General features: G+C 41.5%; 2 protein-coding genes and 1 non-coding gene across 4 annotated transcripts; 1 reads left to right on the top strand and 2 right to left on the bottom strand.

Annotated features, from left to right (window-relative positions):
- Positions 1–9,553: 9,553 nt before the first annotated feature.
- Positions 9,554–16,674, bottom strand: LOC121847192 (ferritin, middle subunit-like). Its single transcript, XM_042327252.1, has 4 exons — positions 16,364–16,674; positions 15,912–16,058; positions 10,189–10,314; positions 9,554–9,904 (listed from the first exon to the last, which is right to left on the bottom strand). The coding sequence occupies exons 1-4, from the start codon at positions 16,469–16,471 to the stop codon at positions 9,749–9,751; spliced, it is 537 nt and encodes a 178-aa protein (XP_042183186.1). The 5' UTR covers positions 16,472–16,674; the 3' UTR covers positions 9,554–9,748.
- Positions 9,554–26,996, bottom strand: LOC121847190 (ferritin, middle subunit-like). Of its 2 annotated transcripts, none has more exons than XM_042327250.1 (5): positions 26,694–26,996; positions 26,244–26,390; positions 21,664–21,789; positions 21,182–21,379; positions 9,554–9,726 (listed from the first exon to the last, which is right to left on the bottom strand). In XM_042327250.1, the coding sequence occupies exons 1-4, from the start codon at positions 26,793–26,795 to the stop codon at positions 21,224–21,226; spliced, it is 531 nt and encodes a 176-aa protein (XP_042183184.1). In that variant the 5' UTR covers positions 26,796–26,996; the 3' UTR covers positions 9,554–9,726; positions 21,182–21,223. The 2 variants fall into 2 exon arrangements, with proteins under 2 accessions (XP_042183184.1, XP_042183183.1); XM_042327249.1 differs by having other exon boundaries at positions 9,554–9,823; positions 21,235–21,379.
- On the top strand, positions 18,205–18,276 carry trnaq-cug. The gene has a single exon. It is a non-coding gene; the product is annotated as a tRNA-Gln (tRNA).
- Positions 26,997–27,596: the final 600 nt, after the last annotated feature.

The raw sequence follows: 27,596 nt of genomic DNA, 5'->3' as shown, positions 1-27,596 counted from the left end.
GCTGAATGAACTGTATTGCTGCCAGGTGTAGTAGTAGTAAGGTGTTGGGACTGCCATTGGAACAGCTTTATGTAGGCCCTAACAGTTTGGGCACCGTTAAAGTGCAATAAATGCATTGTTTAGTGTTGTGTGGTGTGGTGTAGTTGCTTTGCTGGCATGCATATACATTTTTTGCCCCACCAAGATTTACATGCTAAAATCGCCATTGATCTTATCATATTTCTCCAATGCCAAATCAGTGAGTCTTGTTTGCAACAAAACTGTCCCTGTTAGGAATCTGAGCTTGGCACTTTCAAAAGTTAGGCCTACCTTTCCACCCCAGACAGTAGGCCTACCGACGTAGAAAAATGCAAGATTCAACAGATGGCTACTCTTCTTTAACAACAGAAGGTCACAAGGGTTTCCCTAAAAGCTGTCTGGGTTTAAACATATTTTGTACAGAAAGTAAATAGCTTAAGCAATCTAAAGGTACAGAATTAGATTACTTCCCAAGCAAATTACATTTTTTGCTATAGAAGATTGTAGCTCAGACTCTGAATGTCAAAGAAACTAAACAATGATATTCCCATATGCAGTCATGTCTTTCCAGGGTATTTTCAGCTTGTTTTTAGCATAAAGCATAACGGACCAAAGTGCTGTTATAGATCACTGTATGTAATCGGATCTGTTTTTATTTTATTCCAAATCTTAAGATAACAATGGGTAGGCATTTGCTTTTTGACATTTTCTTCAATAAAAGGCATCCTCTCTCATACCCCCTCAATTCCAGTACGGGTTTTAACTTAACAGCCCCTCACTGACATGGAGGGAGGCTATTTAAAGAGTGCATGGTGGGTGGAGGAATTGAACGACAAATCTATGGATATAGCAGCCTATAGCCTAATTCTGTCTGTCAAACAGGTAGAGCTACCTCTTGTTTCTTAAATAGGAAGAAATAGGCTCCAACACAAAGCCCTCTTGTTGTTAGTAAAGTCTAATTAAATGAAGACGGTTTAAATGAATTATTCATACTCCAATTTGCCAATGTTCTATCAGCTGTCCATTTCCAATTGATTGTGCCGTGACTGCTGCTTCAAGTTTCAGCACCACAATGTAAGTAACTAAAATCTGGCTTATTGTGATGTCAATAACTTGGATAAATACATAATGGGCAAGAAACATATTGTTTTTCTTCAAATCAATTATAGTAGTAGCAAGCTATCAAAGTTGACCTCCGGTCCTCAAATGCTCTCCTTCTCAAACTGAACAGAACATAGGCTATAGCCTAGTCTACGCGCAAGATGTTGCATTTTTTTGGACAGGGCCTTAATCAAAAATTCTTTTCTGAGGAATTCTTTGACTCTCCTCCTGAACTGCCACTGTAGGCCTACACAGCACAGAATTGGTTAGGCAGCAAAAAAAACGGGTTTTGATCAGCAAGGGCAGAGCAGGCCTCAGGGTTGGAATATCCATTGCAGTGTGTAATGCAGTCTAGTTTTATTTACGCTATCCCAGCAGCTATCTTAGAAATATAACTTTTCTCTGTGCTTCTCTGAGGATGCACTTTGTAGCCTATAGCCTATAGTCTATGAATCATTTGATTGAGACCACGCTAAATAACCTTCCTAGCAGCATCTTAGAAATATAATTTCACGCCCAGCAGAGAATCAGGTGGAATCGGGCATCGATATATAGCCTAATAAGCAACTGATTCTAAAACACTGAGAAATATTGAAAATTTCATCAATTACAAATTACATGACCCTCCCCTGGACCTATTTTCTGTTTTTCCAGGTACCCACCCTGTACATTTTTGTCCATCTCTTAGCATTACAATTTTATCGTGCAAACTAAGAATGTTCTTAAGTTAAAGTTATAAACAAAAGTGATAGTAATACTATAAATGATTAACCATTACAGAATTCTTCTGAAGGGTGACACAGCGTTTTTAGTCTGTACTCTTTCCCCCTCCCCTCTATTCCTATTTCTCTCCCTCCTTCCCACTCTTTCTCCTGTCATAACCTCCCTTTGGTTCTACTACAGTATGGACTGACTCAGGCTCTGCCCTGGCTGTATTTCTGCCTTGTCATTGTGACTCAGCATTCTGGAGTCTCAAGCAGAGACAGAAGAGGAAGCAAGATGTTCCACTCCCTCAATGGTTCTGTTTAAATGGAAGTCAGGGACTAAGCAGACCGCTATCGCATTGGTGTCTATGGAGTAACCCCCCCTTAAGCAGACAGTGGTAAATGGCCTGAGGGAACTTCCTTCATTTATCCACCATCTTTAGCCTGAAAGCCATTCTTTTCCGCTATCACCGTGACAATGGTGGTGGAAGGAGACTAGGTCTCATGACTATTGAAACAGACTTGAGCGGTGATGAGAAGGCGGAGGACCAAAACGTGGTAAGTGAGACCAGGAACAATACAAAAAACGTGGTAACAAAACTGAAGGAAGACAAACAGCAAGTGAAACAGGTACTATGTATGACTCAATCAGGGACAACAATTGACAGCTGCCTCTGATTGAGAACATACTAGGCATTTTAAACAAATAGCTGTAATATGGTTGTTTCTGATGAATGATGGAAGGAAAATACACCAACAAATTTCCTGATCATTTGGCCAATATACCCCAATCACAACTCAAGTAACAATATTTTTCAATATTACTTTAAACTGTTGGTTTAACTAACAGTTTAGAAAATCACCACCAAACCCCTTAGTTTTTCACACTCAATAGTTTCCCGTGTGTATCAAGAATGATCCACCTCATATAGGGACATCCAGCCAATTGAACACAACTGTGGGAAGCATTGGATTCAACATGGGCCAGCATCCCTGTAGAATGTTTCGACACCCTGTGGAGAGTCCTTGTCCCAATGAATTGAGGATGTTCTGAGGAAAAAGGGGGGTTTTGCAACTCAATATCAGGAAGTTGTTCTAAATGTTTTATACCTCAGTGTACATATACAGTGCCTAAAAAAAAGTACAAATAAACAGTATTTTCCACCATTCTGATTTTCAAAACCTAATATTTTTGCATTAACCAGGTCCTGAGGCATCAAAGCATCCCACAATCCATCACACTACCACCACCTGTGTTGTTGGTCACATTGCTGTGGAGGTTCTTACTGCATGGAATGCATTTGTTTGGTTTTCAAGCTCATTTCAAGTCCGGCCACTCCATCTAAATTGGGATTATGGACTTTGACTGGGACCCATCCGTAAAATGTATTGTTTTTTTAACCATTTATGAAATCATGTCCAGTCCTAATAGGCTGAAGATTCTGTTATGAATAAAAGCATTGTGTTGGTCTCAAACCTGCCCATCACACTAAACATGCTTGAGTATGATGTTCTTACTGGAATGCAGTGTTTGGTTTTCACCAGGCATTTCCAGACTAATTTTATTACTCCAAAATGAATGAAAATAAAAGTATCCTGACACCATCTAAAATATAATTTTCCCTTCTAGAAATGAGCCCAATACCATATCAGTCCATATTATCAGGCAGGTGTGTTATTTAGCAATAAGCATGATAACCTGTTGCATGGGGTTGCCCATCTACATTTACCCCAGTGTGCTAATCATTAGCTAGATCATGAACTCAAAACATTATCTTGTTGCTAGCAACACGGGCTATTGCTGACTTGACTGTCCCTAACTTTCCTCTGGTACTCAGCCAAGGATGTATAAACACTGAATAATGTAAGCCTATCTGTTACAACAGAATTCTGTTACTGCCTACCATGCTATGTTGTTGTCTCTTTATGTAGTGTTGTGTTTCTCTTGTCGTGATGTGTGTTTTGTCAAATATTTGTATTTCATTTAGCCCCCGTCCCTGCCGGAGACCTTTTGCCTTTTGGTAGACCGTCATTGTAAATAAGAATTTGTTCTTAACTGGCTTGACTAGTCAAATGAAGGTTAAAAATAAATACAAATAAATAAAATAAAATACATTTAGCCCTCTGAAGGCGATTACCATTTTTCAATTGGTTGTTCAGAACAGTACCGTGTCCATTTGAATTCAATGCTGCCCACTGTTCCATCTTACAGAACGAAACCATTAAGTTGATGCTAATACTTTGCAATATCAGGGTGCGATTGACCAATAGAAGCTCACTATAGTTTACAACCCCTACTGGATTGGCTGTTAAAACCTAACCTGCTGTCAGCTTGCTAACAAACACTTGGCAAGCCATTCTGGGCGATGCTAGCATGGCTAAGCGATGCATTGCTGTATACATATATCCCCTGTAACACATAAACCAAGCTGTTTCTAAAAACTCAGGTTTTAAAATGGTGCAGTTCACTTATTTTTAAAAGCAGAAATAAATGTAAGATTAATGGGAAGCTGGGATCTTCCTCTTAACAGTGGCCATCAAAGCTGCTTTCTTGGTGTGTTTCTCCCCTGATTATATTAAGAAATGTTGTGAAACGACTGCACAAGGGCCTCAGGTGGTATTTGTAGGATTTGGGATGTCAATTTGTATCCCTCCATTTAGTATGATACAGTACATTCGGAAAAAATTCAGACCCCTTGACTTTTTCCACATTTTATTACGTTACAACCTTATTCTAAAATGAATAGAATTCTTTTCCCCCTCATAAATCTACACCCAATACCACATAATGACAAAGTGAAAACAGGTTTTTAGAAATGTTTGCAAAAACGAGAAATAGCTTATTACATAAGTATTCAGACCCTTTGCTATGAGACTCAGGTGCATCCTGTTACCATTGATCATCCTTGAGACATTTCTACAACTTGATTGGAGTCCACGTGTGGTACATTCAATTGATTGGACATGATTTGGAAAGGCACACAACTGTATATTAAAGGTCCAACAGTTGCCAGTGCATGTCAGAGCAAAAAAAACAAACAAGCCATGAGGTCCAAGGAATTGTTCATAGAGCTCCAAGACAGGATTTTGTCTAGGCACAGATCTGGGGAAGGGTACCAAAAAATGTCTGCAGCATTGATGTTCCCCAAGAACACAGTGGCCTCCATCATTCATGAATGGAACAAGTTTGGAACCACTAAGACTCTTCCTAGAGCTGGCCCGGCCAGCCAAACTGAGCTATTGGAGGAGAAGGGCCTTGGTCCGGGAGGTGACGAAGAACCCAACTGTCACCCTGACAGAGCTCTAGAGTTCCTCTGTGTGGATGGGGGAACCTTCCAGAAGGACAACCATCTCTGCAGCACTCCACCAATCAGAACTTTATGGTAGAGTGGCCAGACGGAAGACACTTCTCTGTAAAAGTCACATGACAGCCCGCTTAGATTTTGGCAAAATGCATCTAAAGAACATCTCTGGAGAGAACTGAAAATAGCTCTGTAGCGACGCTCCCCATCCAACCTGACAGAGCTTGAGAGGATCTGCACAGAAGAATGGGAGAAACTCCCCAAATACAGGTGTGCCAAGCTTGTAGCATCATACCGAAGAACACTCGAGGCTGTAATCGCTGCAAAGGTTCTTCAACAAAGTACTGAGTAAAGGGTCTGAATACTTATGTAAATGTAATATTTCCATTTTAAAAAATCATTATAAATGAGCAAGAATGTCTAAAAACCTGTTTTTGCTTTGTCATTATGGGGTATTGTGTGTAGACTGATGACGGGGGAAAACTATTAATCTATTTTAGAATAAGGCTTTAACTTCTTTAACAAAATGTAGAAAAAGGTCAAGGGGTCTGAATACTTTCTGAATGCACTGTATATGACCATTAAGGCCAGATCGTTCTTCAAGATGTTCAGACGTTCATAGGTGACAAGCAGGGTCAAATAATAATCACAGTGGTTATAGAGGACGCAACAGGTCAGCACCTCAGGAGTAAATGTCAGTTAACTTTTCATAGCCCAGCATTCAGAGGTTGAGAGGTAGATGGAGACAGAGGAGAAACGAAACAGCAGGATAAGGTAACATGTCTGGTGAACAGGTCAGGGTTCCATAGCTGCAGGCAGAACAGCAGAAACTGGAGCAGCAGCACAAGCAGGTGGACTGGGGAGTCTTCAGGCCAGGTAGTTCTGAGGCATGGGCGTTGGGCTCAGGTCCTCCGGGACGGGGGAGGGGAGGAGAGAGCATACAGATAAGACAGGAGAATTACACCAGTCACCCCACACATAGACTATTGCAGCATATACAGTACAAGTCAAAAGTTTGGACACACCTATTCATTCAATGGTGTTTCTTTATTTGTACTATTTAGCACATTGTGGAATAATAGTGAAGACATCAAAACTATGAAATAATACATATGGAATCATGTAGTAACCAAAAAAGTGATATAATTAAAATAGATTTTAGATTCTTCATAGTAGCCACGCTTTGCCTTGATGACAACTTTGCACACTCTTGGCATTCTCTCAACCAGCTTCACCTGGAATGCTTTTCCAACAGTCTTGAAGGAGTTCCCACATATGCTGAGCACTTGTTGGCTACTTTTCCTTCACTCTGCAGTCCAACTCATCCCAAACAATCCCAATTTGGTATTTTATTAGGATCCCCATTCGCTGTTGCAAAAGCAGCAGCTACTCTTCCTGGGGTCCACACAAAACATGAAACATAACATAATACACAACATCAATAGACAAGAACAGCTCAAGGACACAACTACATACATTTTTTTAAAGACACACATAGCTTACATATCAATGCATACACACAAACTATAGAGGTCAAATATGGGAGAGGCGTTGTGTCGTGAGGTGTTGCTTTATCTGATTTTTGGGTTGAGGTTGGGTGATTGTGGAGGCCAGGTCATCTGATGCAGCACTTCATCACTCTCCTTCTTGGTCAAATAGCCCTTACACAGCCTGGAGGTGTGTTGGGTCATTGTCCTGTTGAAAAACAAAAGATAGTCCCACTAAGTGCAAACCATTGTTTGATTAGCAATCAACAAATGTACATGACTTAAAGCATGCGTTTACAGCTTAGGGTCGCAAAGGTAGAGATTCCGATGTTGAAGATGTAAAGAATATTTGCTGTTCTGTGGTGTGTAATGAGGAGCAACCAGATGCTGCACTTGACACATTTATGAAATGACTTATTCCAGTTACTAATAAGCATAGGGTGACCCACAACAGACCCAGTGTCGGCCATCATTGTAAAGAAGAAGTTGTTTGTAATTGACTTGCCTAGTTAAATTATTTAAAGAAAAACACGTTTTAAACACATCTCTGCAGCTTTTGACATGATCATAATCTGCTGCTGGAAAAAGCGTAAGTGTTATGGCTTTACATCCCCTGCTATATTGTGGATCTAGAGTTACTTGTCTAACAGAACACAGAGGGTGTTCTTTAATGGAATCCTCTCCAACATAATCTAGGTAGAGTCAGGCATTCCCCAGAGCAGCTTTCTAGGCCCCTTATTTTTTCTAACTTTACTAATGACTTGCCACTGGCGTTGAGTGAAGCCTGTGTATCTATGTATGCTGATGACTCAACACTATACACATCAGCTACCACAGCAAACCTTAAGAGCTGCAGTCAGTTTCAGAATGGGCGGCAAGAAATAAATTAGTCTGAAATACATTAATTTCAAAAACTAAAGGCATTGTATTTGGGACCTAAAATTAAACACTAAACCACAACTAAATATTGTAATGAATTATGTGGAAATGTAACAAGAGACTACATTTATTGGAGTTACCCTGTATTGTAAACTGTCATGGTCAAAACATATTGATACAACAATAACTAAGATGGGGAGAGGTCTGTCCATAATAAAGCACTGCTCTGCCTTCTTAACAACGATCAACAAGGTAGGTCCTGCAGGCCCTAGTTTTGTCGGAACCTGGACTACTGTCCAGTCGTGTGGTCAGGTGCCACAAAGAGGGACTTACGAAAATTACAATTGGCCAAGAACTGGGCAGCACGGCTCACCCTTAAATGTACACAGAGAGCTAACATTAATATGCATGTCAATCTCTCATGGCTCAAAGTAGAGATTTACTTCATCACTACTTGTGTTTGTGAGAAGTATTGACATATTGAATGCACCGAGCTGTCAGTTTAAACTACTAGCACAACTCAGACACCAATGCATACCCCACAAGACATGCCACCAGGTCTCATCACAGTCCCCAAGTCCAGAACAGACTATGGGAGGTGCACAGTACTACATAGAAACATGACGTGGCTACTATTCCACATCAAGTAACTCAAGCAAGCAGTAAAATCATATCTAAAATATAAAAACACATTCACTATAGACACACATGTATTTTGTGTTATGTGGTAGAGTAGTGGCCTGAGGGAAAACAAGTGTGTGGTGAAATTGGTTTTGTAATGTAACATTTTTTGTACAGAATTGCCTTTATTTCACTGGACCCCGGGAAGAGTAACTGCTGCCTTGACAGCAGGTAAAAGGGATCCATAACACAAATGTTTGTTAAAGTACATGTCATTTAGTCAGGTGCCATCTAGTGGCCTTGTTGGGTACTTCAGATTATCACAAATCTCAGGCCCTCCGTGTGGCTTTATCACATGTAAAATAAACTTTAAAATAGAAAGACACAAAACACAACCATCAACTTAGTGAAAACCATTACCTTTCATTTTTTTTAAATGTACTCAATTTTACTTTGTCAGTATTTCATGGTTGTAAATGTTGGTGGCAGTTGTGTAAAGAAATTATGGATGAGTGGCAGAATTATTGAAAATGCCATTGTTGATCAAACACATGTAATTAGGCTATTTTCCCATTCAACCTTCTGGTTTATCCACTAGAAACCCATGTACTATATGGACACATGAAAAGTAGCAATATTTTCAGTTAAAGTTTAGGTTGCCAAAGTTAGACTGCCTGTTAATTACAGAACACTTCAGTAATTTTGGTAAATTACCAGTAGCTTTGCAACCATGACAGCTCCAATAAGCCCTTTATGGTGAACGAGAGGCATTAGGATTACTATTGTGATTATTCAGTTAGTTTGCTGGTAGGAGAACTATTGCATTAGCAACTGAAACAAAATGAGTCAAGATTTATTTGGTGTCAGTAAGAGCTGAACTTCCCATCATTAGAGAATTTTTTTTTTAACCTTTAACTAGGGAAGTCAGTTAAGAACAAATTCTTATTTTCAATGATGGCCTAGGAACAGTGGGTTAACTGCCTTGTTCAGGGGCAGAAGACAGATGTAGCTTGTCAGCTCAGGGAGTCGATCTTCCAACCTTTCAGTTACTAGTCCAACTCTAACCACTAGGCTACGCTGCAGCCCCATGCGGCATACAGATTTACCTCGAGGCTGTCTAATAACCTTTTGAGATGCAGAGTTAAGGTCTACATTGACTGTAGTTACCCATTTCACTTTTATGGGTAGAGTTGACAGTTGGGCCCTTAATTGACATGGTGTCTGTCACATTTCTTGTAATAGTGCTCTCTGTGGTGAGACGTAATGTCCTTTGTAAAACCGCATGTTGAACTTCCCCTATTGTTATGACCCTCAGCCACTAGGAGGTCTCCAATTGTCAGTATTTATCACTAGTATGAAGATGCTTAGTAAGACAGAGCAAAGAACCTCAATAGACTGATACAACATCCATTACTACAGGTCAACACTTAGAAACAGCAACAACCTTTAGTGATATTTTTTTAATTGTTTTACAAGATGCCTTGCCTCCAAAATACAGTAGTGTTGTCAACAAAAACATACCAATGTCACAGCTGTGTTACACTGCACCAGTTTAACACTCTCCCCTCCCTATAAATGTAAAGCCAGTAGGATCTATCAGAGAAGCCAGGAGTCCTGGTCTGAGGCTGGAAGTGGTTTAGCTCTGGCCTCCTAGGGTGTGCTTGTCAAACAGGTACTCTGCCATCTTGTTGTTGACAGCATCCATCTTGGTGAGGTTTGTGATGTAGTCTCCCAGCTTCTTAATGGCCTCCACCTGCTCATTCAGGTAATGGGTCTCCAGGAAGTGAAACAGCTAAAGAGGGAAAACAGAATGACTACAGACTATTGTAGATACAGTAACACACAAGCGCCTGGTGGTAATGGCATAAGGGCAGATAATGAGGTGTTTGCAGCTGACTAACTCCTGCATGAGCTGCATTGTGTATAGTGGCATTCATGAGTCTGTGGACTATAGTGTGTGTGTGAAGAGGCAGGTTACAATCATGTCATTAGTTAGCAGAGCGACAACAACCTGATCATCTCCTGGGACAGTACCTGTATTCTGTGATACATACATGTGGTTCCACCATAACTTACATGGGGGTCAACCTTGTCAGAGGCAATCTTGTGCAGGTCCAGCAGGGCCTGGTTCACATTCTTCTCCAGCTGCAGAGCACACTGCATGGCCTCCAGCCCATTACCCCACTCATCACGATCTGGCTTCTACACAGGACAGAGAACACAGGAGGGTTAGGGACTACTAGCAGATGTTTCTATACATAATTAAAAGTCAGTTATATTTCTTTGACAAACAGGAAAATGCAGAAATTAAAATACAATCTTTAACAGGCACTATGAAAAACCACGTGCTTCATAAAATCTAGCATATCATGGGTCGGGTGTGGCTCAGTCGATAGAGAATGGCGCTTGCAACGCCAAAGGTTTCCAGAACCCCAGCTCAGAACACACAACTCTGCGATCCTACTCACGGATGGGCTATTACAGCAGACGACGTTAATACAGGTAATGGGTGGAGAACAGGAGGGCTTCTTAAAGGAAAACTAACAGGTCTGTGAGAGCCGGAATGCTTACTGGTTGGTAGGTGATCAAATACTTGTCATGCAATAAAATGCTAATTACAAATCATGTGATTTTCTGGATTTGTTTTAGATTCCGCCGCTCACAGTTGAAGTGTACCCATGAGAAAAATGACAGACCTCTACATGCTTTGTAAGTAGGAAAACCTGCAAAATCAGTGTATCAAACACTTGTTCTCCCCACTGTATATGGAATACAAATGGTAGAGAGAAATAGTCCTATAATAACCTACAAAATAAAATAACAACTTACCTGGGAATATTGAAGACTCGAGAAAAGGAACCACCAGCTTCATATGTTCTGAGCAAGGAACTTTAACGGTAACTTTTTTTACATGGCACTTTTACCCTCACTTTTTTTTTTGCATTATTTAAACCATATTGAAAAGGTCTCATTTATTTGAGGCTAAAATGATTGTATTATATTAAGTTAAAATAAGTGTTCATTCAGTGTTGTAATTGTCATTATTACAAATGAATCGTCCTTTTTCTATCGACTTTCTGGTACTCCAATGATCGGTACCGGCGCTGAAAAATTATAATCAAATCGATTTGTCACATACAAATGGTTAGCAGATGTTAAAGCGAGTGTAGCGAAATGCTTGTGCTTCTAGTTCCGACAATGCAGTAATAACCAACAAGTAATCTAACTAACAATTCCAAAACTACTGTCTTATACACACAAGTGTAGGGGGATAAAGAATATGTACATAAATATATATGAATGAGTGATGGTACAGAACGGCATAGGCAAGATGCAGTAGATGGTGTGGAGGAAAGTATATACACATATGAGATGAGTAATGTAAACATTATATTAAGTAGCATTGTTTAAAGTGGCTAGTGATATTTTACATCAATTCCCATTATTAAAGTGGCTGGAGTTGAGTGAGTGTGTTGGCAGCAGCCACTCAATGTCAGTGGTGGCTGTTTAACAGTCTGATGGCCTTGAGATAGAAGCTGTTTTTCCAGTCTCTCGGTCCCTGCTTTGATGCACTTCTACTGACCTCGCCTTCTGGTTGATAGCGGGGTGAACAGGAAGTGGCTCGGGTGGTTGTCCTTGATGATCTTTATGGCCTTCCTGTAACATCGGGTGGTGTAGGTGTCCTGGAGGGCAGGTAGTTTGCGTTGTGCAGACCTCACTACCCTCTGGAGAGCCTTACGGTTGTGGGCGGAGCAGTTGCCGTACCAGGCGGAGATACAGCCCAACAGGATGCGCTCGATTATGCATCTGTAAAAGTTTGAGTGCTTTTGGTGTCAAGCTGAATTTCTTCAGCCTCCTGAGGTTGAAGTGGCGCTGCTGCGCCTTCTTCACAACACTGTCTGTGTGGGTGGACCAATTCAGTTTGTCCGTGATGTGTACACCGAGGAACTTGATTACTACCCTCTCCACTACTGTCCCGTCGATGTGGATAGTGGGGTGCTCCATCTGCGGTTTCCTGACGTCAACAATCATCTCCTTTGTTTTGTTGACGTTGAGTGTGAGGTTATTTTCCTGACACCACACTCCGAGGGCCCTCACCTCCTCCCTGTAGGCCGTCTCGTCGTGGTTGGTAATCAAGCCTACCACTGTAGTGTCGTCCGCAAACTTGATGATTGAGTTGGAAGCGTGCGTGGCCACGCAGTCATGGGTGAACAGGGAGTACAGGAGAGGGCTCAGAACGCACCCTTGTGGGGCCCCGGTGTTGAGGATCAGCGGGGTGGAGATGTTGTAACCTACCCTCACCACCTGGGGGCGGCCCGTCAGGAAGTTCAGTACCCAGTTGCTCAGGGCGGGGTCGAGACCAAGGGTCTCGAGCTTGATGACGTGTTGAGGGTACTATGGTGTTAAATGCTGAGCTGTAGTCGATGAACAGCATTCTCACATAGGTATTCCTCTTGTCCAGATGGGTTAGGGCAGTGTGGTTGAGATTACGTCATCTGTGGACCTACTTGGGCGGTAAGCAAATTGGAGTGAGTCTAGGGTGGAGGTGATCTGGTCCTGGACTAGTCTCTCAAACACTTCATGATGACGGAAGTGAGTGCTACGGGGCGGTAGTCGTTTAGCTCAGTTACCTTAGCTTTCTTGGGAACAGGGACAATGGTGGCCCTCTTGAAGCATGTGGGAACAGCAGACTGGGATAAGGATTGATTGAATGTGTCCGTAAACACATCTGCCAGCTGGTCTGCGCATGCTCTGAGGAAGCGGCTGGGGATGCTGTCTGGGCCTGCAGCCTCGCAAGGGTTAACTAGTTTAAATGTTTTACTCACGTCGGCTGCAGTGAAGGAGAGTCGGCAGGTTTTGGTAGCAGGCCGTGTCAGTGGCACTGTATTGTCCTCAAAGCGGGCAAAAAAGTTATTTAGTCTGCCTGGGAGCAAGACATCCTGGTCTGTGACGCGGCTGGTTTTCTTTTTGTAATCCGTGATTGACTGTAGACCCTGCCACATACCGCGTGTCTGAGCCGTTGAATTGTGACTCTACACTGACGCTTAGCTTGTTTGATTGCCTTGGGGAGGGAATAGCTACACTGTTTGTATTCGGTCATGTTTCCGGTCACCTTTCCCTGGTTAAAAGCAGTGGTTCGCGCTTTCAGTTTCACACGAATGCTGCCATCAAGCCACAGTTTCTGGTTTGGGTAATTTTTTATCGTTGCTATGGGAACGACATCAATGCACTTTCTAATGAACTCGCTCACCGAATCAGCGTATTCAGCAATGTTGGACGCAATGCGGAACATATCCCAATCCACGTGACCGAAGCAGTCTTGAAGCGTGGAATCAGATTGTCGGACCAGCGTTTAACAGACCTGAGCGCGGGAGCAACTTGTTTTAGTTTCTGTCTGTAGGCAGGAAGCAACAAAATGGATTTGTGATCAGCTTTTCCAAAAGGAGGGCAGGGGAGGGCCTTATATGCATCGCGGCAGTTAATCAGTCGACCTCTACACCTATCAGCTAAAAACAAGTGGCTCCAGCGGGCAATTGAGTGGAAAAACATTGCCTGGAACAGCGAGTTAAGTTCACTGCACAGTCCTCAAACCAATAGAAAATCTTTGGGACGAGATGGAACGGGCTGTTGACAGCATGACTACATCACCGTAATATCTGCAGCAACTGCCTGATTTCAGCATGGACCAACATCCCGGTGGAATGTTTGACCCCTTGTAGAAGGTCCCAAAAATAATGCAGGCTGTTCTGGAGGCAAACAGGGGTCTGAGTAGATGGGTTTAACCACTTATTTTGCACTCACTAGTCTATACCCCCACACACACTACATACAGTGGGGCAAAAAAGTATTTAGTCAGCCACCAATTGTGCAATTTCTCCCACTAAAAGATGAGGCCTGTAATTTTCACAGGTACACTTCAACTATGACAGAAAAATAAAAAAAATCCAGAAAATCACATTGTAGGATTTAATGAATTTGCAAATTATGGTGGAAATTAAGTATTTGGTCACCTACAAACAAGCAAGATTTTTGGCTCTCACAGACCTGTAACTTCTGTAAGAGGCTCCTCTGTCCTCCACTCGTTGCCTGTATGATAACAAGAACGGTGAGCAAAAATCCCAGAACCACACGGGGGGACCTAGTGAATGACCTGCAGAGAGCTGGGACCAAAGTAACAAAGCCTACCATCAGTAACACTACGCTGCCAGGGACTCAAATCCTGCAGTGCCAGACGTGTCTCCCTGCTTAAGCCAGTACATGTCCAGGCCCGTCTGAAGTTTGCTAGAGAGCATTTGGATGATCCAGAAGAAGATTGGGAGAATGTCATATGGTCAGATCAAACCAAAATATAACTTCTTGGTAAAAACTCAACTCGTCGTGTTTGGAGGACAAAGAATGCTGAGTTACATCCAAAGAACACCATACCTACTGTGAAGCATGGGGGTGGAAAAAAAATCATGCTTTGGGGCTGTTTTTCTCCAAAGAGACCAGGACGACTGATCCATGTAAAGGAAAGAATGGGGCCATGTATCGTGAGATTGAGTGAAAACCCCCTTCCATCAGCAAGGGCATTGAAGAGGAAACGTGGCTGGGTCTTTCAGCATGACAATGATCCCAAACACACCGCCCAGGCAACGAAGGACTGGCTTCGTAAGAAGCATTTCAAGGTCCTGGAGTGGCCTAGCTAGTCTCCAGATCTCAACCCCATAGAAAATCTTTGGAGGGAGTTGAAAGTCCGTGTTGCCCTGCAACAGCCCCAAATCATCACTGCTCTAGAGGAGATCTGCATGGAGGAATGGGCCAAAATACCAGCAACAGTGTGTGAAAACCTTGTGAACACTTACAGAAAACATTTGACCTCTGTCATAACCAACAAAGGGTATATAACAAAGTATTGAGATAAACTTTTGTTATTGACCAAACACTTACTTTCCACCATAATTTGCAAATAAATTCATTAACAATCCTACAATGTGATGTTCTGGATTTTTTATTTCCTCATTTTGTCTGTCATAGTTGAAGTGGACCTATGAAAATTACAGGCCTCTCATCTTTTAGTGGGAGACCTTGCACAATTGGTGGCTGACTAAATACTTTTTTGCCCCACTGTAAGCCCACACATTGACACCAGTGACATATCCTGATTGCATAGTCACTTTTGACCCTTACCTACTGTATTCTCTCAACTACCTTATACCCCTGCACATAGTCTCAGTACTTGAATAAAGCCTTGTTATTCTTTACCATTTCCATTTAGCAAATATTTATCTTTAACTCTGCATTGTTGGGAATGAGCTAGTAAGTACACATGTCACTGTAAAGTCTACACCTGTTGTAGTCAGTGCACGTGACCAATACAATTTGATTTGAAATTGGCCAGTGATCATATATTAACATTGGGAGAGTTTGGATAAAGTAGATTGAGTTACACCCACCATGCTCTCAGTTCAGTGGTTATGAAGGGAGGCAGTGTGTTCAGGCCTAGGCAGTCAGGACATTATCTCCTCTGGTCACCTTGCTCTAATACCAGGGCAGCCACACAGGGCCTGCCTTACAATGAACTCAGTATTAACATGAATGACTACTCATCCAAAACAACTTCTCACAGTATTAGAAAAAATGCTCTAGATTGACTATAAAGGGTTCTTTAGCCTTCTTGCCATAGATTATAGATCAACCACCTGGTTCCAGGTAAAACCTTTTCAACTGAGACAAGAACCCTCCTCCACGAAGAAATGTACGTTCTTTTTGCTATCAGTATACAATGTAAATGTGTTTTTCGACGCTCAGGTGCTCACCTTGATGTCCTGGAGTAAAATGCGTCCACCTCTCTTGTTCTGGAAGGAGAGTAGCTTGTCGGCGTGCTCCCGCTCCTCGTCGCTGTTCTCCTTGAAGAAATGCGCGAAGCCAGGCAGAGCCACATCGTCACGGGAGAAATAGAAAGCCTGGGTGGATAAACAAGTGCGTTTAGAAACACATGTCTAATATAACTCATTCTATTATTGAGGCATCTAAGCATGATTGACACAGCAATATGATCCGGAAAATCATTAGCCTACTTGGTAACCTGCCAATTAACCTGTCAATGAGATACGCTCTGTCCAAGGATATATTTATGAGCTTTATTTGAATGACACGTCTACCTCAAAGCTGTTGCCTAGGTGTACAGAAAAATATTTAGGCTCAGGCATAATAATACTAGGTAAAGCAACAAACTGTTCCTCTTGGTAGCCAATTACAGTCCCCTTACCATTGAAGTGTAAGTATAAGAGGCAAAGATCTCCATGTTGATCATCCGGTTGATTGCAACTTCGCAATCGTGGTGATAGTTCTGGCGGACCTGAGACTCCATTTTCATTTTATATCAAAATTAACGGTACAACTATAGAGATACTTAGATTATTTTACTAAAACAGTTCAAGTAATTATTACGTTATCAATGCGGAATGTTATATTGCGCGGGAGGCGGGCAGAAGAGTTCCGTTCAATCACTGTTGAAGCAAGAAGTTCTTCGTGCGTCTTCCCAGAGTTGTGAACTGGAAGGAGCCTTGTTCGCTCTATTTATTGTTCCAAGCGGACCGCGTCAGTCAAATCGACCTTCTTCTTCGATGAGATTTAACGGCAGGTTGGCATCCAATAAAAGTTGCATTACCGCCACCTACTGGACTGGAGTATAATTCTCTTATACTTTGCTTTTTATTTTTTTTAATCAACAACCACGCCAACAAAAAAATACAACAAATACCCTACCATCTAACACTACACTCACAAAAAAATATATAATAAATACCATACTCCCCTGTTTACATCTATTTAGTCGTAGCCAATAGCATGAAAGGCTGGGACACCACCACTTAACACACCCTGTAACTCAAAATAAATCAAATCAAATTTTATTCGTCACATGCGCGAAATACAACAGTAGACCTTTCAGTGAAATACTTACTTACGAGCCCCTAACCGACAGTGCAGTTAAAAAAATACAGATAAGAATAAGAGATAAGAGATAGAATTCTTCTGATGTCAAGTCTCGCACACCCAAATACCTCTCTGCAGCTGCCACCACAACCTCTACTTCCTGCGACTTTACGTTCCATTCCTGCAGTACAGTTGATAACCATTACTATAAATGCCAAAAATGTCCAATCTTACTGAAAAATATATCACTTGTTGGTTCATCCCTCTGTACTGGTACAGATCTACTACTCACACCCCTCCTCTTTGGATCTCTCCCCCTTGACCCATCTTCCTCTACTTCTTAACTGCCTCAGCATATGACAACTTCTGCACTGATGTTACTCTAACCCTGGAAACCTCAACCATGACCAACCATTTTTATGCAGTGACATACACCTCTCCTGTCAACTTTAAAATGGTTGTGTGGTTAAGAAACAAGTGGGTGGGAGTAGATAAGCAGTCTTCAGTACGCACGATTGGCTAGCCTACAGGAAACGCTTAATACGTTTGTTAATTGAAAACTTGCTGCCCCGAAAGAACTGAAAATATTCAATATTTGTTTCTACCTGATCACATCAATCGTGTTGAAAATATGCGTATTTCCAAGTTGTTACATGGTAGGGTAGCCCAGTTCATACCGGTTCAGGCAAGAAAGGATTTTCTGTGTTTTTCCGGTGAACCAATGACCCTAAAATCTGAACCCTTCAGAGAGTATTCAGTACAGGGTTCAACGCTGTAAAGGTTATCACTCAGGAATCTGATTCCTGCATTCCGAGTTCAAATCTCGGTATGACCTATCATGTGAATTACTCTGCCTCGTGGAACTAGAATATAGCTGTCCAAAGATTGTTGTCTGTTGGAAGTATTTGCAACACGTGAAGGAATGACTTTGCACATTAAAACGCATTATTTTGTTTCTGGACAATTCCCAATTGGATTTATAATATGATTCTATGGTGTGATTGTTAGCACGCTGGTCTTTGAATCAAGTGATCCGAGTTCAAATATCAGTAGAACCTTCCTTGATTTTGTACTGAATTATTCACATGGCCTACCAATCAGCTCATATCCAACTGTTCAGTCGGTGAACAAATGACAGGAAAATCTGAACACTTTAGAAAATGGTCTGTGTAGGGTTCTATGGTGTAATGGTTAGCACTCAGGATTCTGAATCCTGTGATCTGAGTTCAAATCTCAGTAGGACCTATCATCTTCATGCAGTGACAAACTCCTCTCCTGTCAACTTTGAAATAGTCATGTGGTTAAGAAACACATTTTTGGGAGTTGATAAACAGTCTTCAGTACGCACGACTGGCTAACCTACAGGAATTGCTTAGTACCTTTGTTAATTGCAAACTTGCTGCCCCCCCATTCTGTAATGTTCAACCCAGAGAACATGTGTTAAATTGTCACAACCGGGTCCATCATGTGACCAGCCGCAAAACATTATAAACAGTAAGTGATACTGTAAATGGTTAACCATTCCATAACTCTCAGTGCTAGAGGCGTCACTACAAACCCTGGTTCGATTCCAGGCTGTATCGCAACCGGCCGTGATTGTGAGTCCCACAGGGTGCCACACAATTGGCCTAGCGCCGTCCGGGTTAGGGTTTGGCCATGGTAGGCCGGGATTGTAAATAATAATTTGCTCTTAACTGACTTGCGTAGTTAAATAAAAGTTCAATTAAAAAAAGAACAAATTCTTATTTTACAATGACGGCCTACCCCGGCCAAACTCTCCCATAACCCGGAAGATGCCAATTCAATTGTGTCCCGAGTGGTGCAGTGGTCTAAAGCACTGCATCACAGTGCAAGAGATACCACTCTTGAACCAGTCCCTGGTTCAAATCCAGGCTGGATTATATCCCATGGGGATGTGCACAATTGACCCAGTGTTGTTCAGGGTAGACTATCATTGTAAATAATAAATTGTTCTTAACTGACTTGCATAGTTAAATAAAGGTCAACTAAATTTAATTAGAATTATTTAACTCAGAAACAGAAAAAAAATGTTTTAAACACTTCTTTGCAGCTTTTGATGTTATTGATCATAATCTGCTGCTGGAAATATAATGGCTTTACATCCCCTGCTATATTGTGGATCTAGAGTTACCTGTCTAACAGAACACAGAGGGTGTTCTTTAATGGAACCCTCTCCAACATAATTGCAAAAACTAAAGGCATTGTATTTGGGACCTAAAATTAAAACACTAAACCTCAACTAAATCTTGTAATGAATAATGTGGAAATGTAACAAGTTGAGTCTAAACTTATTGGAGTTACCCTAGATTGTAAACTATCATGGTCAAAACATAGATACAACAATAACTAAGATTGGGAGAGGTCTGTCCATAATAAAGCATTGCTCTGCCTTCATAACAACGATCAACAAGGTAGGTCCTACAGGCCCTAGTATTGTCACACCTGGACTACTGTCCAGTCGTGTGGTCAGGTGCCACATTGTCACACCCTTAAATGTACACAGAGAGCTAACACTATTATACATGTCAATCTCTCATGGCTCAAAGTAGAGATTTACTTTATCACTACTTGTATGTGAGAATTATTGACATATTGAATGCACCGAGCTGTCAGTTTAAACTACTAGCACACAACTGACACCAATGCATACCCCACAATACATGCCTCCAGGTCTCATCACAGTCCCCAAGTCCAGAACAGACTACGGGAGGTGCACAGTACTACAGAGAGACATGACATGGCTACTATTCCACATCAAGTCATGCAAACAGTAAATTAGGTTTAAAAATAGTTAGATACAACTTACTGGACAGGGGCGAGTGTGGAGACACATATGCACTATAGACACGCACATGTATTTTGTGTTGTCGATATGTGGTAGAGTAGTGTCCTGAGGGCAAACACGTGTGGCGACATCTGGTTTGTAATGTATAGAACTGCCTTTATTTCACTGGACCCCAGGAAGAGTAGCTGCTGCCTGGACAGCAGGTAATTGGGATCCATAACACAAATGTTTGTAAATGTCAAGGAACATGTCATTTAGTCAGGTGCCTTCTAGTGGCCTTGTTGGGTACTTCAGATTATCACAAATCTCAGGCCTTCCATGTAGCTTTATCACATGTAAAATATACTTTAAAACAGAAAGACAAAAAAACATTACCCTAAATATAAACCATCAACTTAGTGAAAACCATTATCTTTAAAAAAATGTACTGAATTATTTTACCATGTCAGTATTGCATTGTTGTAAATGTTGGTGGCATGGATTAGTTGGAGAATTATTGCAAGTGCCATTGTTGATCAAACACATTAGGCTATTTCCCCCTTCAACCACCTGGTCTATCCACTAGAAACCCATGTACTATATGGCCACATTAAAAATTTAGATATTTTCAGTTACCAAAGTTAAGCTGCCTGTAAATTACAGAAGACTTCAGTAATTTACCAGTAGCTTTGCAACCATATGACAGCTTCAATAAGCCCCTTATGGTGAACCAGAGGCTTTAGGATTATTATTTGGATTATTCAGTTAGTTTGCTGGTAGGAGAAGTATTGGGCATCACCAACAAACAAAATGAAAATTATTTTGTCAGTAAGAGCCGAACTTCCCATCACTAGAGGAATGCGGCATATGGATTTACCTCGAGGATGTCTAATAACCTTTTGAGATGCACAGAGATCAGGTCTACATTGACTGTAGTTACCCATTTCACTTTTATGGGTAGCGTTGACAGTTGGGCCCGTAATTGACATGTGGTCTCACATTTCTTGCCCTCTGGTGAGAGGTAATGTCCTTTATAAAACATGTTGAACTTTCCCTATTGTTATGACCCTCAGTCACTAGTAGATCTACAATTGCCAGTATTTATCATTGGTATGAAGATGCTCAGTAAAAGGGCAAAGCACCTCAATAGACTGATACAAAACCCATTACTACAGGTCAACACTTAGAAAATATCAACAAACTTTAGGGATCTTTTTAATCGTTTTACAAGATGCCTTGCCACCAAAATACAGTAGTGTTGTCAACATAAACACCTCGATGTTATAGCTGTGTTGCACTGCACCAGTTTAACACTCCCCTCCCTATAAATGCAAAGCCAGAAAAATCTCAGAGGAGTCAGGAATCCTGGTCTGAGGCTGGAGGCCGTAGCCTGGGGATGGAAGTGGTTTAGCTCTGGTCTCCCAGGGTGTGCTTGTCAAACAGGTACTCTGCCATCTTGTTGTTGACAGCATCCATCTTGGTGAGGTTGGTGATGTGGTCTCCCAGCTTCTTAATGGCCTCCACCTGCTCATTCAGGTAATGAGTCTCCAGGAAGTCACACAGCTAAAGAGGGAAAACAGGTCAGAAAAGAGAATGACTACAGACTATTGTAGATACAGTAACACACAAGAGCCTGGTGGTAATGGCATAAGTGCAGATAATGAGGTGTTTACAGCTGTCCAACTCCTGCACGAGCTGCATCGTGTGTGTGTGTGTGTGTGTGTAAAGTGGCATTCATGCATCTGAAGAAGCAGGTCACACAATCCTGTGTAATTAGTTAGCAGAGGTACAACAACCTGATCAGCTCCTGGGACAGTACCTGTATTCTATGTGATGATATTACTTACATGGGGGTCAACTTTGTCAGAGGCAATCTTGTGCAGGTCCAGCAGGGCCTGGTTCACATTCTTCTCCAGCTGCAGAGCACACTGCATGGCCTCCAGCCCATTGCCCCACTCATCACGGTCTGGCTTCTACACAGGACAGTGAACACAGAAGGGTTAGGGACTACTAGCAGATGTTTCTATACATAATTCAAAGTCAACAGTTATCAAAATATCTGACAAACTGGAACCAATGTAAAAAGATCAAGCTGGAGTCATTTTAACAGTCAATATGAACAACCACATAAGCTGGAGTTTATGAAGCACATCATGGGTCCGGTGTGGTTCAGTCGATAGAGAATGGCGCTTGCAACGCCAAAGGTTTCCAGAACCCCAGCTCAGAACACACACAACTCTGCGATCCTACTCACGGATGGGCTATTGCAGCAGACGACCACACCGGGTTCCACTCCTATCTCGCGGTCGACCGATTAATCGGAATGGCCGAGTTTCAGGGTAGCCTAGTGGTTAGAGCGTTGGACTAGTAACCGGAAGGTTGCAAGTTAGAACCCCGAGCTGACGAGGTCCAAAACTGTCGTTCTGCCCCTGAACAGGCAGTTAACCCACTGTTCCTAGGCAGTCATTGAAAATAAGAATTTGTTAACTGACTTGCCTAGTTAAATAAAAAGGTCAAATAAAAAATTGTAATCAGTAAATCGGCATTTTTGGACACCGATCACGGCCGATTACATTGCACTCCACAAGGAGACTGCGTGGCAGGCTGACTACCTGTTATGCGAGTGCAGCAAGGAGCCACGGTAAGGTGCTAGCTAGGATTAAACCGATCTTATAAAAAATAAATCTTAACATAAATCACTAGTTATCATCAACCATGTGTAGTTATTACTAAATTATCTAGCTTGTCCTGCGTTGCATATAATCAGCCTTTTAACGTCTTATGGCTGGGGGCAGTATTGAGTAGTTTGGATGATTAAGGTTCCCGGAGTAAACTGCCTGCTACTCAGGCCCAGTTGCTAATATATGCATATTATTAGTAGATTTGGATAGGAAACACTGAAGTTTCTAAAACTGTTTGAATGATGTCTGAGTATAACAGGACTCTTATGGCAGGCAAAAAAACGGAGAAAAAAATCCAAACAGGAAGTGGGAAGTCTGAAGTTTGTAGTTTTTCAACTCATAGCCTATCAAATATACAGTGTCTACGGGGTCATAATGCACTTCTTAAGGCTTCCACTAGATGTCAACAGTCTTCAGAACCTTGTTTGATGCTTCTGCTGTGAAGGAGGGGGAATGAGAGCTGAATGAGTCAGGTCTGCCAGAGTGGCTTGAGCTGGTCACGCGCGTTCACGTGAGAGTTAGCTTGCGTTCCATTGCATTTCTGAAGACAAAGGAATTCTCCGGTTGGAACATTATTGAAGATTTATGATAAAAACATCCTAAAGATTGATTCTATAGATCGTTTGACATGTTTCTACGGACTGTAACGGAACTTTGACTTTGCCTGCTCGCGCCTCATGAATTTGGATTACTGGGCTAAATGTGAACAAAATGGACTTCATCTAACAAATCAAACATTTATTGTGGAACTGGGATTCCATTCTGATGAAGAGCAAAGGTAAGTGAATATTTATAATGCTATTTCTGACTTCGTTGACTCCACAAGATGGCGGATATCTGTATGGCTCGTTTTGTTTCGGAGCGCTGAATTCCGATTGCATGGTGTACTTTTTCGGTAAAGCTTTTTTGAAATTTGACACAGCGGTTGCATTAAGGAGAAGTTAATCTAAAGTTCCATGCATAACTTGTATCTTTTATCAATATGTATTATGAGCATTTCTGTAAATTGATGTGGCTCTGCAAAAATCACCGGATGTTTTGGGAGCAAAACATTACTGAACGTAACACGCCAATGTAAACTGAGATTGTTGGCTAGAAATATGAACTTTATCGAACAAAACATGTATTGTGTAACATGAAGTCCTATGAGTGTCATCTGATGAAGATCAAATGTTAGTGATTCATTTCTCGATTTCTGCTTTTTGTGACTCCTCTTGGCTGGAAAAATTGTGTTTTTCTGAGACTAGGTACAGACCTAACAGCAGTTGTGTGCTTTCGCTGTAAAGCATTTTTGAAATCGGACACTGGTGGTATTCATACGTTTCTTTAAAATGGTGTAAAACACTTGTATGTTTGAGGAATTTTAATTATGAGATCTGTTTTGAATTTGGCGCCCTGCACAATCACTGACTTGTTATATCGGTCCCGTTAACGGGATCTAAGCCATAAGTTAATTTATCATTGAATCATAGCCTACTTCGCCAAATTGGTGATTTAACAAACGCACCAATGTGTACCTAACCATAAACGTCGCCTTAAAATCAATACACAAGTATATATTTTTAAACCTGCATATTAGTTCATATTGCCTGCTAACATGAATTTCATTTAACTAGGGAAATTGTGTCACTTCTCTTGCGTTGATTGCACGCAGAGTCAGGGTACATGCTACAGTTTGGGCCATCTGACTCAGTGTTAACTAATTTTGCATAATTATTACATAACATTGAAGGTTGTGCAATGTAACAGGAATATTTAGACTTACGGATGCCACCCGTTATGTAAAGTACGGAACGGTTCCGTATTTAACTGAAAGAATAAAAGTTTTGTTTTCGAAATGTTCATTTCTGGATTTGACCATATTAATGACCTAAGGCTCATTTCTGTGTTACTATGTTAAAATGAAGTCTATGATTTGATATTTGATAGAGCAGTCTGACTGAGCGGTGGTAGGCAGCAGCTGGTTCGTAAGCATTCATTCAAACAGCACTTTTGTGCGTTTGCCAGCAGCTCATCGCTGTGCTTAAAGCATTGAGCGGTTTGTGACTTCAAGCCTATCAACTCCCGAGATTAGGCTGGTGTAACCGATATGAAATGGCTAGCTAGTTAGCGGGGTGCGTGCTAATAGCGTTTCAATCGGTGACACTCGCTTTGAGACCTTGAAGTAGTTGTTCCCCTTGCCCTCTGCAAGGGCCGCCGCGGCTTTTGTGGAGAGATGGGTAACGATGCTTCGAGGGTGGCTGTTTTCGATGTGTTCCTGGTTCGAGCGAGAGAGGGACGGAAGCTTTACCGTTACACTGGCAATACTAAAGTGCCTATCAGAACATCCAATAGTCAAAGGTATATGAAATACAAGTGGTAGAAAGAGTCATAATAACTACAACCTAAAACTTCTTGCCTGGGAATATTGAAGACTCATGTGAAAAGGAACCACCAGCTTTCCTATGTTCTCATGTTCTGAGCAAGGAACTTAATCATTAGCTTTTTTACATGGCACATATGGCACTTTTACCTTCAACACTTTTTTTTGCATTATTTAAACATGTTTCATTATTCATTTAAGGCTAAAGTGATTGTATTGATGTATTATATTAAGTTAAAATTAAAGTGTTCATTCAGTATTGTTCTAAGTGTCATTACAAATAGGCCGATTAATCGGTATCGGCTTTTTCTGGCCCTCCAATAATCGGTATCGGCGTTGAAAAATGATAGTCAGTCGACCTCTACGCCAGCCAATCAGATAAAAACAAGTGGCTCCCACGGGCAATTGAGTGGAAAAACATGGCCTGGAACAGCGAGTTAAGTTCACTGCACAGTCCCCAGACCTCAAACCAATAGAGAATCTTTGGGACGAGATGGAACGGGCTGTTCCCAGCAAGACTACATCGCCGTAATATATTTCAGCGTGTCAGCATGGACAAAAATCCCCGTGGAACATTTCAGACACCTTGTAGAATGTCCCCAAAAAATGCAGGCTGTTCTGGAGGCAAACAGGGGTCTGAGTAGATGAGTTTAACCACTTATTTTGCATTCACTAGTCTACACACACACACACACACACACACACACACCCTGATTGCCTAGTCACTTTTAACCCTTACCTAATGTATTATATCTCAACTACCTTGTACCCCTGCACATGGTCTCAGTACTTGTATAAAGCCTTGTTATTCTCTGTTATCATTTCCATTTAGCAAATATTTATCTTTAACTCTGCATTGTTGGAAATGAGCTAGTAAGTACACATGTCACTGTAAAGTCTACACCTGTTGTAGTCAGTGCACGTGACCAATACAATTTGAAATTGGCCAGTGATCATATATTAACATTGGGAGAGTTTGGATAAAGTAGATGGAGTTACACCCACCATGCTCTCAGTTCAGTGGTTATGAAGGGAGGCAGTGTGTTCAGGCCTAAGCAGTCAGGACATTATCTCCTCTGGTCACCTTGCTCTAATACCAGGGCAGCCACACACGGCCTGCCTTACAATGAACTCAGTATTAACATGAACTACTCATCCAAAACAACTTCTCACAGTATTAGAAAAAAAAGGCTCTAGATTGACTATAAAGGGTTCTCTAGACTTCTTGACAGATTGTAGATCAGCCACTTGGTTCCAGGTAGAACCCTTTATAGTCAACTGAGACAATAACCATTTGAACCAGAGAACCCTCTACGAAGATGTTACCGTTCTTTTTTATATCAGTATACAATGTAAATGTGTTTTTCGATGCTCAGGCGCTCACCTTGATGTCCTGGAGTAAAATGCGTCCACCTCTCTTGTTCTGGAAGGAGAGTAGCTTGTCGGCGTGCTCCCGCTCCTCGTCGCTGTTCTCCTTGAAGAAATGCGCGAAGCCAGGCAGAGCCACATCGTCACGGGAGAAATAGAAAGCCTGGGTGGATAAACAAGTGCGTTTAGAAACACATGTCTAATATAACTCATTCTATTATTGAGGGATCTAAGCATGATTGACACAGCAATATGATCCGGAAAATCATTAGCCTACTTGGTAACCTGCCAATTAACCTGTCAAGGAGATACGCTCTGTCCAAGGATATATTTATGAGCTTTATTTGAATGATACGTCTACCTCAAAGCTGTTGCCTAGGCGTACAGAAAAATATTTAGGCTCAGGCATAATAATACTAGGTAAAGCAACAAACTGTTCCTCTTGGTAGCCAATTAGTCCCCTTACCATTGAAGTGTAAGTATAAGAGGCAAAGATCTCCATGTTGATCATCCGGTTGATCGCAACTTCGCAATCGTGGTGATAGTTCTGGCGGACCTGAGACTCCATTTTAATTTTATATCAAAATTAACGGTACAACTATAGAGATTCTTATATTATTTTACTAAGACAGTTCAAGTAATTATTACGTTATCAATCCGAAATGTTATATAGCGCGGGAGGCGGGCAGAAGAGTTCCGTTCAATCACTGTTGAAGCAAGAAGTTCTTCGTGCGTCTTCCCAGAGTTGTGAACTGGAAGGAGCCTTGTTCGCTCTATTTATTGTTCCAAGCGGACCGCGTCAGTGAAATCGACCCTCTTCTTCGATGAGATTTAACGGCAGGTTGGCATCCAATACATGTTGCATTACCGCCACCTACTAGACTGGAGTATAACTCCCTTATACTTTGCTTATTTAAAAATTTCAACAAACACAACACAAAATACAACAAATACCCTACCATCTAACACTACACCAACATATAATATATAATAAATACCATACTCCACTATTTACATCTATTTAGTCATACTTCATGCCAACAGCATGAAAGGATGGAACACCACCACTTAAACACACCCTGTAACCCCAAATAAAATAAAATAAAATTGTATTAGTCACCTGGGCCAAATACAACAGCTGTAGACCTTTCAGTGAAATGCTTACTTACCAGCCCCTAACCGACTGTGCAGTTTAAAAAAATACAGATAAGAATAAGAGATAAAACTCTTCTGATGTCAAGTCTCGCACACGCAAATACCATTACTATAAATGCCAAACATTTCCAATCTTACTGAAAAATATATCACTTGTTGGTTCATCCCTCTGTACTGGTACAGATCTACTACTCACACCCCTCCTCTTTGGATC

The sequence above is a fragment of the Oncorhynchus tshawytscha genome, linkage group LG09 (genome assembly GCF_018296145.1).
Source record: "Oncorhynchus tshawytscha isolate Ot180627B linkage group LG09, Otsh_v2.0, whole genome shotgun sequence".
Taxonomy (NCBI): domain Eukaryota; kingdom Metazoa; phylum Chordata; class Actinopteri; order Salmoniformes; family Salmonidae; genus Oncorhynchus; species Oncorhynchus tshawytscha.
This window is presented reverse-complemented; position numbering and strand designations above follow the sequence as displayed.

Coding starts and splice junctions, on each gene's coding strand:
- LOC121847190 (XM_042327249.1), bottom strand. CDS start 26,795: ATGGAGTCTCAGGTCCGCCAGAACTATCACCACGATTGCGAAGTTGCG. Junction 21,380..21,663: donor CTGACAAAGTTGACCCCCAT/GTAAGTAATATC, acceptor TTCCCTCTTTAG/CTGTGTGACTTCCTGGAGAC. Junction 9,824..21,234: donor TGACAAGCACACCCTGGGAG/ACCAGAGCTAAA, acceptor ATCACAAACCTC/ACCAAGATGGATGCTGTCAA.
- LOC121847192 (XM_042327252.1), bottom strand. CDS start 16,471: ATGAAAATGGAGTCTCAGGTCCGCCAGAACTATCACCACGATTGCGAA. Junction 16,059..16,363: donor CTTATACTTACACTTCAATG/GTAAGGGGACTG, acceptor TTATCCACCCAG/GCTTTCTATTTCTCCCGTGA. Junction 10,315..15,911: donor TTTTACTCCAGGACATCAAG/GTGAGCACCTGA, acceptor TGTCCTGTGTAG/AAGCCAGATCGTGATGAGTG.